Source organism: Diceros bicornis, chromosome 17 (assembly GCF_020826845.1).
Source record: "Diceros bicornis minor isolate mBicDic1 chromosome 17, mDicBic1.mat.cur, whole genome shotgun sequence".
In the NCBI taxonomy this organism is placed as follows: Eukaryota; Metazoa; Chordata; class Mammalia; order Perissodactyla; family Rhinocerotidae; genus Diceros; species Diceros bicornis.
The window spans coordinates 19,826,990-19,844,506 of NC_080756.1; the positions used below are offsets into that span (position 1 = coordinate 19,826,990).

Genomic DNA, 17,517 nt, shown 5'->3' on the forward strand with positions numbered 1-17,517 from the left:
GAATCCCCCTGCCTCCCTCTGCTGTCCCCATTAAGAGACGGAGGAGGAGGAACCTGAACAGATTTGCTCCACAGATTCTTACTGTCTAGAAATGTAACACCGGGGATAGGGACTGGCAACCCCCGGCCACCTTGTCAGGACACAAGGCCAAGCCTCCCCATCCCCTCTTGTGAGCAGGACACCCCCCTCGTCCGTCCTGTGCACCCCCCCGCCCCCCCCCCAAACCTGAAGTTGGGTCATACAAATCATGCTGCCGCCTTCAGGGCTCCTCTCAGAAGCCTGAGGGTGGGGGCCCAGTTCTATGCTATCTGACCCACACTCTCCATTTCAATGTCCCCTGAACTGGGCTCAGATTCTTTCTTCTGGGGCTCTACCCCTACCGCTGTCTCCACCTCTGTGGTGCCCTTGAGGATGGCCAGTCGCTGGGCCAGGGTCTTGGTGTCAGGGAACAGGATAAAGTTGTAGATCAGCGAAGCCAGGACAGCCCCCGTCAGGGGTCCCACCCAGAAGATCTGAGGAGGCAAAGAGAAGTGGGCACCCTGCTCGTGAGCTATCAGAGTCATAAGGTGGCTTTGGGACCCCTGTCTGGTTCCTTAGTGTTGGACTTGGTCTCCCAGGAACCCTCGCGCTGCCTACAAGGTGGCGAATTTGAGAAGCACGTGTCCTGCCCCCCGAGGTCAGGCAGGTAGGGGGACTTTGCCTCCCACAGGGCAGGCCCAGTCTCCTCACCACTCCTGCCTCTCTCCTCTTGCCTCCCCTGTTCCAGCCAGGAGCCCTGGCTAGTGTTCTTCCTGTCTCTGCTGGCGTGTGTCTATTTCTGTTTGTCTTTTTCTTTATCCAAGTTTGGAAATTGGTCCAGCTGGAGAAAGTGAATTAGGAAACAGCCAGGACTTGAGGCCTGGGCCAAGGCTGCAACTCCCGCCCTGGTCAGTCCACTGGTCTCCTGGGCTATTGAAGCTGCAGAGAAAGGAAGTACCAGCCAGGATACTCTCCCTGGTCTTCTGAGCTTAGGGAAACCTCCATTGGGGGTCAGATGGTCTGTGGTAGGGGGACTTGTCTCCCCACCACTAGTAAAAGCCGCAGTCCCCATCCCCTACTTGGGCCTCTCCCTTCCTCGGGGCTGCCAGCAGAGGGTCTCACCCAGTGGACTGTGAACTTCCCCATGATGACCGCAGGACCGAAGGAGCGGGCTGGGTTCATGGAGCAGCCGGTGAAGTAGATCTGGGGAACGAGTGCTGGTTCAGGGTGTGAGGAAGATTAAGGCAGGCCTGGGATGGGACAGTCCCCTCTGCCCTGGCTCAGAGCCCTGGCCCCAGCCTTAGCCTCCACAGCACCATATCCTGGGCCTGGAGTGTGGGGCATAGCCTTAGCCCCAAGGGAGATAATTCCTAGCCTTCAGGGCCCCTGCAGCCTCCCCAGGGAGAGACCAGTGAGTGTACCTGCACAGTATCCTGTTTGCCTCTTACCCCAATGAGGTGGCCCACTGCCATAGAGACTCCAATCATGGCAGCTGGGGAGCCTGAAGCCTGACGGCTGTCAGTGGAAGCAAAGACACAGAGCACCATCTGCAGGGTCAGAACTACCTCCACTGCCACCGCTTGGCCGGTCGAGACGCTGTTCCGGACCTGGGCAAGGGGGTTACACTGGAGCCAATGCAGGTTCTGCCAAGGGAAGGTGACCCCCTGGGCCTCATTTCCTCACTGTAAGGGGGTGACACCTCACCACAGCCAGTTCCAGGACTTAAGGAGATGACAGACCAGGGAGAGCTGTGTGGTGGGGTTCAGGTCAGCCCACTTGCTCCCTGCAGAAGTGAGTGGCACTCCTCCTACCTCCCTGGTTGGTTGAGGCCAAGGGTTCAGAGAGGAGGCAGGGGCAAGGACTGGCAGGAAAGGAAAGGCTCAGAGAAGCTGGGGTGCGTGCTTGCGAGCAGCCTGGGAGGAGACCGCGGGTGGCAGTGGAAGGAGGAGATTTGAGGAAGTAGGTGGAACATAGACCATTAGGGAAATCTGCGGAGAGGGGCGGGGGGTACTGAGACAGGCCTCAGGGTGCTGGGGAGGGAGGAACACGGGGAGAAGACGAAGTGTGTGCAGGGTCCCTGCCACTACTCACAGCCCCAGCCCTCCCTGGCTACCATGACCCTTAAATGCCTGGACCTTCTCCGACTCCTGCTCCTTGGTGTGGCTCCTCCTGCCTCACCTGGTCCTCGCATGAGGTCCTAGTCCCATTCCTGCTCCTCCTGCCCTAAGGCCACAGTCTGGTTCCCCTGGGGCCCAGGGCCCAGCCTAGAGCAGGTGTGGAGCATGTGGCCAAGTTGTTACCTCACTGTCCCCTCTCCTCGGGCCTGGCACTCCACCCTTACCACCTGTTTGGACACCCCCTCCTGGTCCTGCCAGATGCCCCTCCCTGCACTTACCACATTGACCCCAAGGGTCTCTCGGATATGCCCTGGCGTGACCCCGTAAAGCAGAGCGGCCCCCACTGTGGCCCCTGCCAGCTGGGCGGCCACATAGGCCACAGCGCGGGGCAGGGAGATTTGGGAGGCCACAAGGAAGGCCAGCGTCACAGCGGGGTTGACGTGGGCCCCACTGGCCTTCCAGGTGACTTGCACAACCATGGCCGTTGCCATGTTGATGGTGATGGCGATCTGCAGCACAGAGGGAAGCGTTGAGGGCCAGCGCAGAGCCGAGCCCACGCCAAAGAACACGTACAGCCCTGTGGCCAGGAACTCAGCGAACAGCGCCTTGCTGATGGCCGACCAGAGGTGGCACACCAGCGTCTTGGCCAAGCAGTGTCTGCCCGACTCCATTGTGTCCAGGTCCTGGTGCCTGGCTGTTGCCTCCTTTGCTCTCTGTTTCTCTTGCTTCTGATCTCCTCTGTCTCCTCTGGTCTCTCGTCTCTGGCCTGCTCTGCCTGTCTCACTGCCTAGAGGCTTCTCTGGCTCCCACCCGCAGCTCCTCCACCAAGGACTGTGCTGGGAGTGGGGTGACAGGGTTATGTGTGTCTGGGTGGGTGGGAGGTGTTGGGGTGGCATGAGGGGTGGTGCTCACATGCCCATTCCACCCTGAGCTCACCTGACAGCTGGGGGAGGGAGGCGGTCCCCAGCCGCTGAGCTGGAACCTCCGGAGTTTCCAAGCTGGACAGGCCTAACTCTGCTGTGGGCAGAGGCCCAGCCTGGGGGCCGCAGGTGCAGGAGCAGTGGTGGGCGTGGCATTCCAGTGTGCTCACATCCCCCATGTTAGCTTAGATAGAGCAAGATCACTCAGATCCCCAAGTCCAAGGCCTGCTTCAGAGGGTCCTGTGCATTCTTGGGGGGCTCCTGGTCCCTCTGTCTGCAGGCTCTGCCTCCAAAAGGGCTCTACTCTTCTGTGGCCCATAAGCTCAGATGTGAAATAAGCCCTTCCCTCCATTCCCACCTAAAACCCCACTCACAGAAAGCAGATGTGATAGAGTCAGCTTTACTGAGGACATGGGCCTATGTGGGTGCAGAGGGGGAAGATGGAGGAGGGGTTTATTCCACAGCTAATCAGACAGAACACATGGCAGTGGGCACCTCTGCCAGCTGGGAATTTCCACTGGTCCTTCACTCACTTCCCCTTGTCCTCCCCCTCTGTTCTCTGTCCCTCCCCCCTCGAGTCTCTCCTCTCCTCCTTCTCTAGGGCCAAAACAATTCCTCAAACGTCTCACACAGGGCAGCTTAACCATTTTTGTGGCTCTGCTGCCCTAGAGGCACCCTCGCCCTAGGCTCTGACCTTTTATTCCCAGCCGCATATCAAGGTATTTTCTCAAACAAAGGCGTTCCCTTCCTAAGAAGAACCTGTCTTGCTGTTAAAATAACTGTCTTCACTTCTTAACCACATCTGGGTGCCCTGACCTCACCCCTGGCCATATCTCCCTGCCCAGTGGATGTCCCCTGTTTGTCCTCAGGCTCCTCAAACACAACCTGTCTCAAAATGAGATTCTCATCTCTCCCCAGTTCTCCAAACGCACTCCTCCTGTTTTCTCCAGCTCAGTTGATGGCACCTGGGAAGCATCCTTGACCCTTCTCTCCTTCCTGCCCCCATCCAAGAAGGGCATCAAGTCCTGCTGATTTTGAATCCTAACTATTTCTTGACTGTGCCCTCTTCTTGCCACCCCTGCGGCCCTGCAGCCTTTAACCATTCTCTCCGTCTGCTCCCTTGCTCCGCTCCAATCAATTATCCACACTGCAGCCCAGTGATCTTTCTCAAATGCAAATCTGATCCTGCTGCTCCTCCGCTAAAATCACTTCAAAGGCTCCCATTCCCTCTGTGAGCTCCATGCCTGGTCCTCTGGGATCCTGTTCCTCTTATCTCTCCTCTCCCCAGTCCTTGCCTTGTCCTTTACCCTCTGGCCTCACCAAATGGCCAGTGGTTCTGGAACACTCCATGCTTGTCTCTCCTTGGAGGATGCCCTCTCCTCTCCTTGGAAAGCCTTTCCCACATCCTTTGCTGGGGTAACTCCTAACCCATTTCTAAGGCTCAGCTTTGATGTCACCTCCTCTTTTTCTGGGGGAGGCCCCCTGAGTGCTCCCACCATACCTGGGCATTTTCGTACTACAGTCACCATAGGGTGTTGTCATGGTGTTAATGTGTCTCCCTCAATGAGGTGGTGAGCCCCTTAGGAGGCAGGAACCAAGTTTTGTTCACTCCTACATGTAGTGTTTTGCACAGGAATCGGCCATAGTAGGTGCTCAATAAATATCTGTTGAATGAATGAATGAGTGAATAAAACTTTCTTGACCTCCTGGAGGCAGGTGATTTTCATATCTGCTTCATTTCAGCCGGCTATTCTTACAGCCTTGTACTCGCCCTCACCTGGGACTGGGCCCTCTGAAATCTTCAAGTGAAACATCCCAGCTCTGATCACAGGCTCTGTGCATCCACTCTCCCCTGTCTCAGTCCCAGTAAAATCCCTTCCCCATCCCCTTTCAGTTCTTCCAGCTGCCCTGGCTTCACCCTTCCCTCTCCAGCTAGATCCCCCAGCATCTCACCTCAGCGCCCCTGTCCCAGCTCCCTGTTCTCTCCACCCCACTCCCCACATCTCTCCATTCTCATTCTCCTCCACACCCCTCTGCCCCCAATCTGTGCTGCTGAGCACTGCTGGAGAAACTCGCCCAGCCGTGTAGACTGCTGCCATGACAAGTCCATGGTCTCTGGCCCCAGCAGGGGTGGCAGCTCTGCTCAGCAATCCTTACACCACCCTAGTCGGCTCTCTCCCCAGTTTCTAAGGCCTACTTCAAACCTTCCCCACTCTCTGCAAGTACCCTACTCACTCTGGTTTTCTTCCAGCCAATCAACTTGCCTCCTGTTCCAGCTAGAAAGCGAAACTAGCAGGCAAGACGTCTTCCCATCCTTCTTCCCCAGGCGCAAACTCACCTGCAGCTGCCCCATGCCCTCACCAGCTTCACTCTGGCCCTGAACAAGAGGCAGCCCTCTCCTGTGTCTAAGTCAGGGGCCCGTCCCTGTGCTCTTTGAGCGACTGGGGCCATCTCTTGGCCATCCCCAGTCTCCGCTGTGCTTTTCTCTTCTCTCTCTCCCGGCTTCCTCTTTATAACCTGCCCGGGTAATCATGGAGTAGTGGAAGGACCACGGGTTTGGAATGTCTTTCCTCTTTGTCTCTCTTTCAAGACTTTGCTCAAGTCCAGTTCCTCCGTGGAGCCTGTCCTGATTTTCCTCTCCAGCAGAATCAGGGCAAGCTTCGTAGAGAAGTTGGGTTTGAGCAAAGCCAGAGGCTACTTCTGGCTTCGGCCCCCTCAGTGCCTCCACTGTTCCAGCACAGACTCCCGTGCTTGCCTGGCATAGAGGAGTCTTTCAATAGATGCTCAAGGAATGAAGGACTGTGGCTGTGGGGGCAGTGTGTGTGACACTCCTCCCTGGCACGGTGGGTTCCCTGCCTAGGGGTTGTCCCAGGGAACCTCCAGGGCATCTCCTTTTCTCCCCTCAGACAGGGCCATGGAGGGCTTTGGGACAGATACTTACCAGTCCCTACATCTGACCTAGCCTCGGTTTCTGCACCTGTGCACCAGGCACTGAACGGCAGTGATGCCTCTCTGTTGAGAGCCGTTGATCAGACAGTACAAGGGAAAGCATTTGAACGTTGCCATGTATATACTGTTCCCCTGACCAGCGCTTAACTTCTGCGGCCTCAGTTTCCCCACTTATAAAATGAAGATGATAATTCCCACCTCCCCATGTGTCGTTAGAGTACATGTGCTGATACCTAGGAGAGTGTCTCCAAGTCAGAAAATGTTGGCTGTTAGAATTGGCACTCCCCTCCCCTCTCCAGTGAGATAGCTGTGAGGACTGGGCTGGGGCGGGAAGGGTCCTAGTCGCTGTGGCACCTCTAGGACAAGCAGCACCTGCGGCCCCTGCTCTGGGCCCTGGCAGCCTTTGTCTCCAGCAGGCCTGGAGCAGAGCGTCCTGGGGGCCCTGCCTGGCATGGGACAATGTCCTTTACCCCCTGAGGCCAGGTGGGCATTAGCCAGGGCTTGCTCGAACTCCAGCCACTAATCCCCCCTGGACCCAGCAGTCCTAGGCTCTAGTGCCACACTTTGAGGTCACTCAGCTCAGAGGCCTTTTGCCAAGGCCCCCACACTTGGCTGCCTAGAGCTGCCTGTCAGGTGGCTGTGTGCTTGTAACCTCCCAAAGGCCTGTCTCTGGCCTCCCCAGACTACTGGGGTGAGCATCTCCATGAGGAGGTGTGTGTGTCAGCATGTGCGTGTGCACCAGGGGCAATTTGAGCTCGGGCTGAGAAAGCTGACCCTCCCAGCAACCCTCTTCCTGTCCATCCATCTGGACAGGCAACCCTCCGTCTATTCCCCGCCTTTACCCCAGTCTTCCTCCATCTCTCCATCATGTGGTAAAAACTGACAGCCCCTGGGCAGAGGGGGAGAGGGGGAGGAGGAAGCCTCCCATGGAACAATCAAAGCGCTTCCTGGGTTCCGTCTTCAGGTGGAGCAGAGGGTCAGAGAGGCGACTGAGCATGTGTATGCGTGGTTATGACACGCACCGGTGCCTCTCGGAGAGTGCATGGAGCCAGGCTCCTAGGTCTGCTCCCTAGCAGCCCTTTGAGAGAGAACGTGGCTCTCCACACACACGGAGGGAGCAGCCTATGCCGGGAAGACGCAGCCCCTCGGGTACACGTGAAGGTCGGTGTAGATGTGCGGGGTTCGTGTGTGTGCGTGCTCCTGGGAGCGCAGGTCTTTGTGAGCCCAGACTGAGGAACGCGTGAAGATCAGACACCAAGGAGCACAGCGCCCTCTGCCGGCCCAACATCTCCGACCTGTCAGCCCAAAGCCCGAGGCGGACCCTCGCCCTCTGGCCGCCCCTGTAACTCCCTCGGCCTGGGCGCCCACCCACCCTTGAGGGTCTGTCTCTCATAGGCCCCAGTTCACCCTCGGAGCCCGTCAGAGAAAGGAACGCAAGTTGCTGGGCTGGAGGGAGAGACCAGGCTTCCAGTCATGGCTGTGCTTGTACCTGAGTCTTCTGGAGACTGAGGTCTTTTCTGTACGCCCTCCCGGATAGTGTGGGGTGGGGGTGGACTGGGGGTAGCTGGCCTGCGAGACTCCTCGTGTCCTCCACCCCCCGCGCCCCCTCTGGCTGGAGCCCAGACCCAGGACTTGGGGAAGAGGAAGCGCAGCAGCGGTGGATTCGGCGGACGAGGTCCCCCCCTGCTGGTCGGAGTGGGCACTGGCGGCAGAGGGACGGAGGCGCGGGCGGGGTCCTGCTCCTGCACTGAGGGTCTCACACACGCTGCCCTTTGGGGTTCCCTGTAAGACGACGGGGCGTGCAGGGCAGGGGCAGTTGCGGCTCCCATTTACAGATACTAGACTCGAGTCTGGGGGAGGGCTAGGGAGTCTGCCCCTCCTCACCTGTGTCCCCTGGGGCTGACCCTTGCCCCCCAGGGTGGATAGCTTCTCCCACCCCTTCTCAGTCCATCTCCTGGCCCTCCCGGCCCCTCCTCTTCTGAGGTAAAACTTAAGACCACCAGGAGAGGTTCCCATACTAGGGAGAAGGGGGGGCTCAGGTTCAAACACTCTCAGGAGAGCAGAGGCCCAGAACTGGGGTGTGGCTGGGGTCCCAGATGTGTGCACGCTGGTTTTTTTTCTCACACTATTAGTTTATTGAGCACTCACTCTGAGGCACCTGGCCCTGTTTGCACAAGGGTTTTACTTCCATCCACTGTCTCAGTTTATCCTCACAACCCATGAGATGGGTACAAGTATCCCCGTTTTACAGATGAGGTAAGTAAAGCTCAGGAACTTATGTTACCCAAAGTTGTGCAGCAAGATTTGAACTCAGGTTCTCCAGCTCCAAGCCAGACTCCTTAACGATGACACGGGGCTGTGTCCTGAGCTGCTCATCCACATGACTTCCACCCTTTTCCCCCCAGAGAGCAGACTGCTCCCAGGAATCGAACTCTCATCTCGGATCCCCACGACAACCCTGTGAGGGAAGCATTTTCTATCCTCATCTTATAGCTTAAGCTTAAGGGATGGGGGCTTGGCTAGTTAAGGAGGTTTCCCAAGGAGTGTCAGCAGCAAGGGGACAAGCGCAGGTGAGGGCAGAGCTGCAGGCCCAGAGGGGAAGATGGCAGAACACTGGCCGGCAGAGGCAGGGGAGAGGAGACCCGGAAAAGAGCTGGGCCGCTGGGCCAGGTGTGGCTTCTGGAGATGTGTGTGTGTGGGGTGGTGTGTGTGTGGGGTGGGGGGCAGGGGGTTGCTCCTTCTGAGCACAGGATCCCAACATGTCATCTTTCTGGAACATGGCAGTGCAGAGAGGGACCTCCAGGGCTGTGTCTCCTCCCTGATGACAGACCTGGCTGGTCACCCCCTTGGCATCTCAAGGGGCTACTAGCTCGTTCACCTCACCTCCACCCTGCCTGGCACACCCGGGCACTGGTGTCAGGCCCTCCTCAAGTGGCAGGGACTTGACATAGCTGAGGTGGGAGGGGAGAGCAGGCAAGTGACTCAGTGAGGATCCCTCCTTCTCTGCTCCCACTGCCCCCTCCTAACCTCTAGCTCTATGTCTATATTTGGTCTCCTCTCTCTCCCCCGACCCCCATCTCTGACTCTCTAGGTTTCCCCTGGCCTCAGCTTCCCTTTCTTTCCACAGAGGACTGTGGAGCCTGTGGGGGAGGGTGCGGGATGACAAAGAGGAGAAGTGATGTGCTGGGGTGTCCCAAGGAGAGGCTTCTGGGGAGAGATGAGGCCGATCATGAATGTCAGTGGTTTATTGGGTAAGCCTCCACCCCAAACACCAGCAGCCCTACTCCAAGCATCCTTGACCAGAAATAAATAAGGCAGCAGTTAATGAACCAGTCTCCCTCCTAAGGAGCTCTAGGGAGGGTCAGCCTCTGCTGTCTTAGGGGCTGGGATCCCTTTGGATCTTGAGGAGGGACTGAGAAGGGTTGGGGGATTCAGGCTGCAGGCCACTCCTTCCCGGCTTGGGTTCACAATCTCTGAGGTCTGACCTCAGGGCAACAGTCTGCCCTGTCCCAGAGAGACCCCCTCCCCACCAGAGCCCAGCCCCTGGCTCCCACCCCAAGAGTCCCATCATGGGTTCCTGCTCCCATCTCTAACTGTGCAGCCTGGGGAACCAGCACGGCCTCCCCTGCCCAGAGGACCCCGCTGTGGGGGAAGGAAGCTTTGCTGTCATATTTTTTTCTTTTTTCCCGTGCGGTTCGGGGGCTGAGGAGCTGGCCCCAGCCTGACACTGTCAGTGAGCGGTCAGCTCCATGGTCTTCTTCCGCTCCTCCCGCTGCTCCTCCCAATCCTCCTCAGGCTCGTAGGTGCCCTTGATGACGGCCACACGATCACTCAGGCTCAGGGAGTTGGGGAAGAGCAGGTAGAAGTAGATGATGGCAGCCAGGGCAGCCCCCAGGATGGGCCCCACCCAGAAGACCTGGTGGAGGCAGAGCAGCGTCAGGGGGCTGAGCCCCAGGCCTCAGAGATCAAGACCTCCCCCCTCCAGAGGGCAGACCCATGGACCCTCAGAGGAGAGGGACATACAGACTTCCAGACCTCCAGAGGGGAAGACTTCCTCCCACCTCAGGGACAGACATACTGACACCCCACTCCCCAATGACAGGGACATGGAGCACAGACACCCAGATCCTCAAAGGAGACACACAGATCCCCAGAGGGACAGAGCTCCTCCAACCCTACCCTAAAGAGAGACAAATGAACCTTCAGAGGGAACAGACATGCACCTCCTCAGAGAGACGAACAGAGAGTCCTCTCCCTTCCACAGAGGGATAGAGACAGACTCTGGAGAGAAAGACTATGAGCTCTCAAAGGAGGTGACACACAGATTGTCTAGAGGGACAGACACACAGGAAGGAAGACTCTCCCAACCCCCTCAACAGGGAAAGATAAATAAAACATCAGAGAGGACAGATACACAGACCTCCGGAGGGACAGATACAAAATCCTCAGAGGACATCAACACGGAGGGACAGATCCCTTTCCTTAGTCCCCAGGGGCTCAGGCCATATAAATCGACCTCTGCCCTTGCTCTTGCTGCATCCCATCCCCTCTTGTGTCCTTTTCTCTCTCCAGCCACTGCTCCCACAGCCCACCCTCAAGCTCTGGGTCCACAGCACCCAGAAAGTCCAGTTAGCTCTTGGCTGCCGTGGCTGGGTTTCCAGGCCCTCATTGCCAGGGAGCCAGGGGAGGGCCCAGACTCACCCAGTGCGTGGAGTTGAACCGCCTCATGACCACTGCGGGGCCCAAAGAGCGGGCTGGGTTCATGGAGCAGCCGGTGAAGTAGATCTGGACATAGGGAGGGAGGCGGTGAAGAGGGCAATGTGCTTGTCCACTCCCACGGGGTCCCCGACTCTCCCAGGGTCACCCAGCAGTTTAGGGGCTCAGCCATGGCTCCAACTCAAGTCTCCGGATTCCTAAGCTGGTGACCTCTCCCTCAACAGGTCCTGACGCCCCTCCTCTCTTCTCTGTCCTCAGCTTGGGCTTGCTTTCCTGCCCTCACCCCAGCTCCCTCCCGCGTACTCCCATCTTTCCTCAGGCTAGAGAAGGTTTTGGGGGATCAAGTCTGGCCAGAGTACAGTAGCCCCACTCCAGGCCTTAACTTCACTCAGTGGTCGGGAGGGGTGCTGCTCCAGGGCCCCATTATTTGCCCCGAGGGGCTCCCCCCAACCCCAGCCGCGTGGCAGCACTGCTCACCCCCACGAGGTGGCCCAGTGTGACGGACAGGCCGATGGACAGGGCTGGGGAGCCCACAGGGCTGGTGCGGCGGGAGTCGGTGGAGGAGAAGATGCAGAGCGCCAGCTGGAAGGTCAGGATCAGCTCCACCACCATGGCCTGGCCTGGCGTCGTGTTGTTGTTGAGCTGCAAGGGCAGGATGGGTTGGACCTCTGCCTTCTCCTGGCTGTATGGCCAGGGGCTTGGGGGGATGGGGCTTTGGGCCTCTAAGGACACCTGGAAGCCCAGCCCTGAGTACATCACATCAGGGAGGTCACTTGCTGAAATGACTATCTACTTCACAGTGTGCACAAAGCTTGGAGCTCAGGCCTGTGGCCAAAGGGCAGAGTATGAGGGGAGCTTTTCCTGGACACAGTCCTGTCAACGGTTCTGCCCAGTCCCCAACCCCCACAAGCTGGCACTTACCCTCCCTCCTGTGGGCAGCTGCCCAGTTTGCCTACTGCACCCTCCAGCCTGCCTCCCGCCCGTGCCTGACTTGCTGCCAGTACCAACCTCAAACCCGTCTCTCCGGTGGGGCTGACTCACGGCTTGACAATGGCCGAGAAAATCCTCCTCTGTGTTTGATTAATGAACCCAGTTTGCATGGGCCATGGGGGCTGAATCTGGGGCTTGGGGAGGAGACAGCAAGGGGCCAGGAGCAGGAACCAATATTCAGCAGAGACCCTATGCACTGGCTCTGCTTTAGGCGATCCCACACATGGTTTCTAAATGGAATCCCCTTGACACCTGTTGTGGTAGCTTATGATCATCCCCACGTAATGGCTGAGAAAAATAAGACCCAGAGAGGCCAGAGTCACCCGAAGCCAGGATTACAACCCATTTCTCTCCAATGGTTACATGAAACCACTCCACTGAGGAGGAGATAGGGACTGTGAGGGGCCCAAGAAGAAGGCAGAACTCAGAGATGAGCCACGAGAAAAGGAAGAAGTTTCGGGCAAGAAAGGAGGGGCAGTAGGCACCAAGAGAGGCCAGGACGGTGCAGCAGGAGCGGAGAGGGCAGAGGAGTGGGTATGAACCAGGGAGTCTGGGCAGGGGCACAGCCAGCCTGGAGATTCATCTTCCTCAGCTTAGAAGGCTGCCACCTCCTGGCCCACTCTGTGGCACCCATTCTTGAGATGGGCTGTGGGTGCCTGGTCCGGAGCCCGCCCCAGGGTCCCAGTCCCACCCTCAGCCCCATGGGCACTCACCGCGTTGACTGCCAGATTGCCCCGGGCATTGAGCGGTGCCAGCCCATAGAGGATGCCCGCCCCAGTAATGGCGCCCATCAGTTGGGCCACCACGTAGAAGACAGTCCGGAGCAGGGAGATCTGATTGCCCACAAAGAGGGCCAGTGTGATGGCGGGGTTCATGTGGCCTCCGCTCACAGGCCCCAGGGCCTGGACCAGGGTGCCTATGGCCAGGCCAAAGGCCAGCGCGATCTGCAGGATGGAGGGCAGCGCCGACGGCCACTTGAGGGCCGAGCCGAGGCCTAAGAAGACGAAGATGAGAGTGGCCAGGAACTCGGCGAACACGGCCCTGAAGAAAGCCACGGAGCACACCTCCTTCTTCATGGTGGCCTCGGAGGCGGGGCAGCTCCGGCCGCGGCAGGGGGCGCCCGTCGGGGAGGCGGCAGCGGCGCAGGGGGCGGCGGGCTGGCTCTCAGCTGCTGGGCAGCACACCCGGGCGCGCACTGCGTGGCTAGCGGCCTGGGTCAGGCCCTGCAGGGGCGCGTTATATACCCGGCGGGCGCCCAGCGCGGGGGGGGCAGTGGGCGGCTCCCGCGTCCGGGGGCCCGCGCAGCACGCAGAGTGGAAACGTCGCCGCAGCCTCGGGCTCGCCGCAGTCTCCGGCCCCGCGTGCCCCTGGCCCAACGCCCGCCTCCCCGACGGGGCAGCAGCGGACCCGCCTGGACCACGCCACCCAGGCGGCGGTGTAGACGGGCCCGGCAGCCGGGGACCCGCGCATGGTGCACTCCAGGCGGCTCGTGCGCTCTCCTCCGCGCTGTGTCCCCCAGGCTCCCTGGGAGACTTGGCTGGGTCGGGGCTGTCGGGTACTACCAACTTCTGGGCGTCTGCCTCCGCTGGGCCTTTATCTCCGGCCGTGGTCTTCCCCTTTTCTTCTCTTCGGTCTCCGGGTCCAGCTCCTCCTTTTCCTCCTGTGACCTGGCCATCCTGACCCAGCCTCACTCCCGGTTGAGCTGGAGTGGTGCGATTCCCTGAGGACAGCGCCACTCAGCTCCAAGCCGGCCGGTGGCGGGGGCGGGCGGCCGGGCTGGGCCTCTACCCCGCCCCGGCCAGGCAGGCCTCCGGGGTTGGAGTGGGGGCGTTTTGGGAAAAGTGGCTCCGTGCCAGCCTGCCTCGCGCTTGTCGATCCTCGACGCCCAGTAGCCAGGCAATCCTGGGAAGAGGAGGCAGACCCCGGGAGGCGCCCCTCCTCGGCAGCTGTCGCAGCCCCTCCAGGAGCACAGCCCTCTAGGGAATCCCAGCCAGTCCCCGAGGGAGGTGGGGGCTAGGAGTTCCCTTTGTCCATAGTACGGGAGGGGGCATGCCCGGGTTCCGTTTTGTTTGGGGTCAGGGAACAGGCCCTGGGACTGTGGCGGAGGGGCGGAGGGGCGGAGGGGGGTCCGGGAGGGTGCAGGCACACCACTGCCCTTCCACGCCGGGTCTCGGCCTCGCCGCCTCCCTGCCAGAAGCCCCCCCACGCTGGCTATCCGTTTTCCTTGTCCTGCTCCTCCTCTTCCTCCTGCTCCTCCTCCTTTCAATCTCCTGAGTCTCCTCTTCTTTCAGACCCACTCTCAGTCTTGAATTCTCTCCCTCTTGCAATCTCTCTGCCTCTCCTCTGTCCTTCTCCTTGTCTCTTCCTCCAAACCCGGGCACTGTTTTTCACTTTTTATCTCTCTCTTCAGTCTCCCTGTCCTTCTCCCTCTGGCAGTCTTTTCCTGAATCTCTCTCTTTCTCATTTCAGGCTCAGTCTGTCTCTTAGGCTCTCCCTCTCTTCCTCCCGCCCCACCCTCCCTTTTCAATTTCCCTGTTTTTTTCCTTCCTTCCTTTCACAGTCTCAGCCTTAGTCTCCCTATCTCCGTCTCTCTATTCACCTCTCAGTTTCCATCTCCTCTTTCTCCGTTCCTCTGCCTCAATTTCTGTGACTTTGTTTCTCCCTATCTCTACCTCATTTTCCATGTCTGCCTCTCTTACATGTGGGCTTTTTCAGTTCCCCCAAAGTCAAGTCCTCCCACCCCAGGGCTGGGTGACACTTTCTCCCAGTTCCCAATCCCCCGCCTGCTGTCTTTGCCCCTTCCCTCTGAGCTCCCCGCTGTTCTCCACCAGCCCTCCCACCCCACCCTCTTCCCATCCCCAGGTTAGGCATGTGGGGAATGAGGCTGGAGGGCCCTCCAGGGCTTGGAGGAGGGGCAGGGACCCACCCCCAGGATCCCAGGAGAGGAGTTACACTGAAGACCCCACCACCACTCCCGTGATGTGTCCTTGGGAGGCACTTAGCACAGTGCCTTGCACAGAGTAAGGCTCAGTAAAGTTTCCTCATGTTGTGACTATCATTTAAAAAGCCCCCTGAGGGCTCTGTGTGGAGCTACGCCCCCGGAGGGTGCAGCAGAGGGAGAGAACAGGTGCTCCTCTATCAGTCTGTCAGGCCATGGCTAAAGGGAGGGGCCCAGAGGAAAGCCAAGGATCTGGAGGAGCGGGCTCTGTACTCCGTGGCAGGTAAGAAGCCAAAGAAAACAGGGACCAAAGAAACTCCACTGTTGTTCCTGCTCTGCTCCCAGTTTCCTGCTGGAGCAGCTCCTCCCCCAAGTCTCTCCTCTTTAGGCAGGAGGTCTGTCTGTCTTTTCTGCCGTGGGTCCTGGGGCCCTGCCCCTGGCAGAGCATGGCAGCTGTATACAGGATTTTCATCTGGGCTCAGGGCTCAGGGCGGGCCTGGCCCAGACTGGAACAATGACCCTCAGGACCCCAGAGGCCTTTGGGGGCCAGGCCCTTTCACAGTGGAACTTGCCTCCAATCTGCACCCTTTCACCTTCCATCTCATCCTCTCTCTCCAGGCACTGTCTTCATGAATCATAGGTCGCAAACTCCATCATCTTGGAGAGGGCAGGACTTGGCAGTGCTAACAGGAGGCTGGGCCACCAAGGGAAGCTCCTACCTGAGGACTTGAGGCCAATTTTTTACAGCTAACCAAGGGCTTTGGCCTCTGCTGTGTGACTTAATTCTGAGCTACTTGTGAGGCATCCAGACTCAGAAGTGACTGCTTTGCCCAGGGTCACACAGTGACCTGAGATGGGACTCTCGGGGTTGTCAGGAATGGGCCTGGTGTGGCTGAAGAAGGAGACCCCATCTGTCAAGGCTGCTCAGAGGGGGCCGCTGGTTACGTTTCCTAGGCCTGTGCTTGAGCCCCTTCCATCTCTCTCTAACCATCAGGGGCACTCAGTCCCTAGGGTGTCACAAGAAACTCCTGGAGCTACGGTGTCCTGGAATTGTCTTTGCCCTGCCCTGCCAGCCCCAGAGAAATGCTTCACTGGGAACTCTCTGGGCTGGGAGCTGGGTGTCCCCATTTGTGGCAGTGGCATTAGAATCTCTCCGGGAGAGCCCCTTCCCTCTTCTCCTGACATAGGGACCCCTGGATTCCCTGGGAGCAGTTGGGGGCTGGGGGCAGAAATGGTAGGTTAATTGGCAGCAGGTGATGCCCCCGGGGCTCCACATATTCCCAGTGTTGGGGAAGAGTCATTCGTTCCTTCCACAAAGATTTATTAAGCACTTACTATGTACCAAGCACTGTTATAGGCACTGGGGATACAGCCATGAGCTAGCAGAGAATGTCACTGCCTTGTGACGCTAATATGCTAGTGAAAGGAGACAAACAATAAACACTGGACATACATAAATCATATAGTACGATAGAATCTGTAAGTGCTATGGAAAAATAGAAGATGTTAAAGGGGACTGGGTGTGCTGGGGTAGGAATGGAGTTTCTTTGAAATTTTAAATGGGTTGTCTGTGTAGGTCTTATTGAGAAGGTGACATCTGAGCAAGGACTTGAAGGAGGAGAGGGAAAGAACCATGCACATATCTGGGGGAAGAACATTCCAGGCAGAGGGATCAGCCAGTGTTGCTGCAGCAGAGGGAGCAAGGGGGAGAGTAGGAGATAGGACAGAGGTGACAGAAGTGGGCAGAGCTTGTGTGCCACCGAAAGGCCTGCAGGCTTCACTGGAGAGAGTAGAGGCCTAGCGTGGTCTGACAGAGTCTTTAACATGACCCCTCTGCTGCTGTGTTGAGAAGAGCCTGGAGGGGCAGGAGTGGAAGGAGGGAGACAGGTAGGCGCCTGTCCAGAGAGAGATAGTGGTGGCCTGGATCTGAGGGGTGGTGTTGCAGGTGACAGTGCTGGGATTCTGGATCCCCTGTGAAGGCAGACCTGACAGGATCCGCTGATGGAGCTCTCCTGGCGGGTGAGAACGAGGAGTCGAGGATGACTCGAGCTCTTTGGCCTGAGCAGTTGGAAAGATGGAGTTGCTATGGGTTGAGATGGGAGGACTGTGGGAGGAGCAGGTGTGGGGAGAAGAGCAGGGGGTCAGTTTTGGACATATGGAGTGTTAGGTGTCATCCCAGACTCTGGAGGTCCCTGCCCTGACTTCCCAACACGGTGCTACAGCCAGCATGAGGGGACCAAAAGGGACTGTTCTTTGCTCTCTCTGGAGGCCACACAGCCTGCCCATGTCTTGGTGCCCTCTCTCTCCAAGGTGACACCTGGGTCACAAAGGATGCCCATTTTGGCCAGGCTGGCAGTGGGAATTTGCCACCACATGCCACCTTGGTTGAGCTTCTTATTCAGCATTGAAATCCCCTCTACACCATTCCTAACAGCAGCTCTGGGGAGCTCATGACATGCCAGAGACCCCAGTCTGTCTCTTGGCACCTTGGACCGTATTGACCATTTCTAAGCTGTGGAAGAAACGGCACTTATTGGCAAATGAGCATTTATTGAGTGCCTACTATATGCAGAGCACTGTGCTAGACAAGACAAATGATGGAGGATAGCTAGGAGAATGCCATCCAAGAACTGGAAGGAGCCCTGCCCCAAAGGGCTTACAGCCTAGCTGGGAGGCATTGAATATAAACAGAATCACTGCTTAGAGATACAGAACAACATCAAAGCAACATCTGCAGGTACAAAGTCATCTGGTACCGAGTTGGAATTTGGGAATGGATGCTGCTGGGACCCAGTGGTCAGCCACTTCCTCCCTTCAGCTCAGAGGCTTCTTTGTCCCCGGCTTGGGGAGCTAGAGGCCTATGCACCTG

General features: G+C 58.3%; 2 protein-coding genes across 2 annotated transcripts; both read right to left on the reverse strand.

The window, feature by feature from the left end:
- Positions 1 to 299: 299 nt before the first annotated feature.
- Positions 300 to 2,806, reverse strand: AQP6 (aquaporin 6). The gene is made up of 4 exons (XM_058557544.1): positions 2,414 to 2,806; positions 1,467 to 1,625; positions 1,141 to 1,221; positions 300 to 512 (listed from the first exon to the last, which is right to left on the reverse strand). Exons 1-4 carry the CDS (start codon positions 2,804 to 2,806, stop codon positions 300 to 302), a joined length of 846 nt encoding a protein of 281 aa, XP_058413527.1.
- A 6,734-nt stretch (positions 2,807 to 9,540) lies between these two features.
- On the reverse strand, positions 9,541 to 14,187 carry AQP5 (aquaporin 5). The gene is made up of 4 exons (XM_058558307.1): positions 12,424 to 14,187; positions 11,198 to 11,362; positions 10,706 to 10,789; positions 9,541 to 9,920 (listed from the first exon to the last, which is right to left on the reverse strand). The coding sequence occupies exons 1-4, from the start codon at positions 12,784 to 12,786 to the stop codon at positions 9,735 to 9,737; spliced, it is 798 nt and encodes a 265-aa protein (XP_058414290.1). The 5' UTR covers positions 12,787 to 14,187; the 3' UTR covers positions 9,541 to 9,734.
- Between the last annotated feature and the right edge of the window lie 3,330 nt (positions 14,188 to 17,517).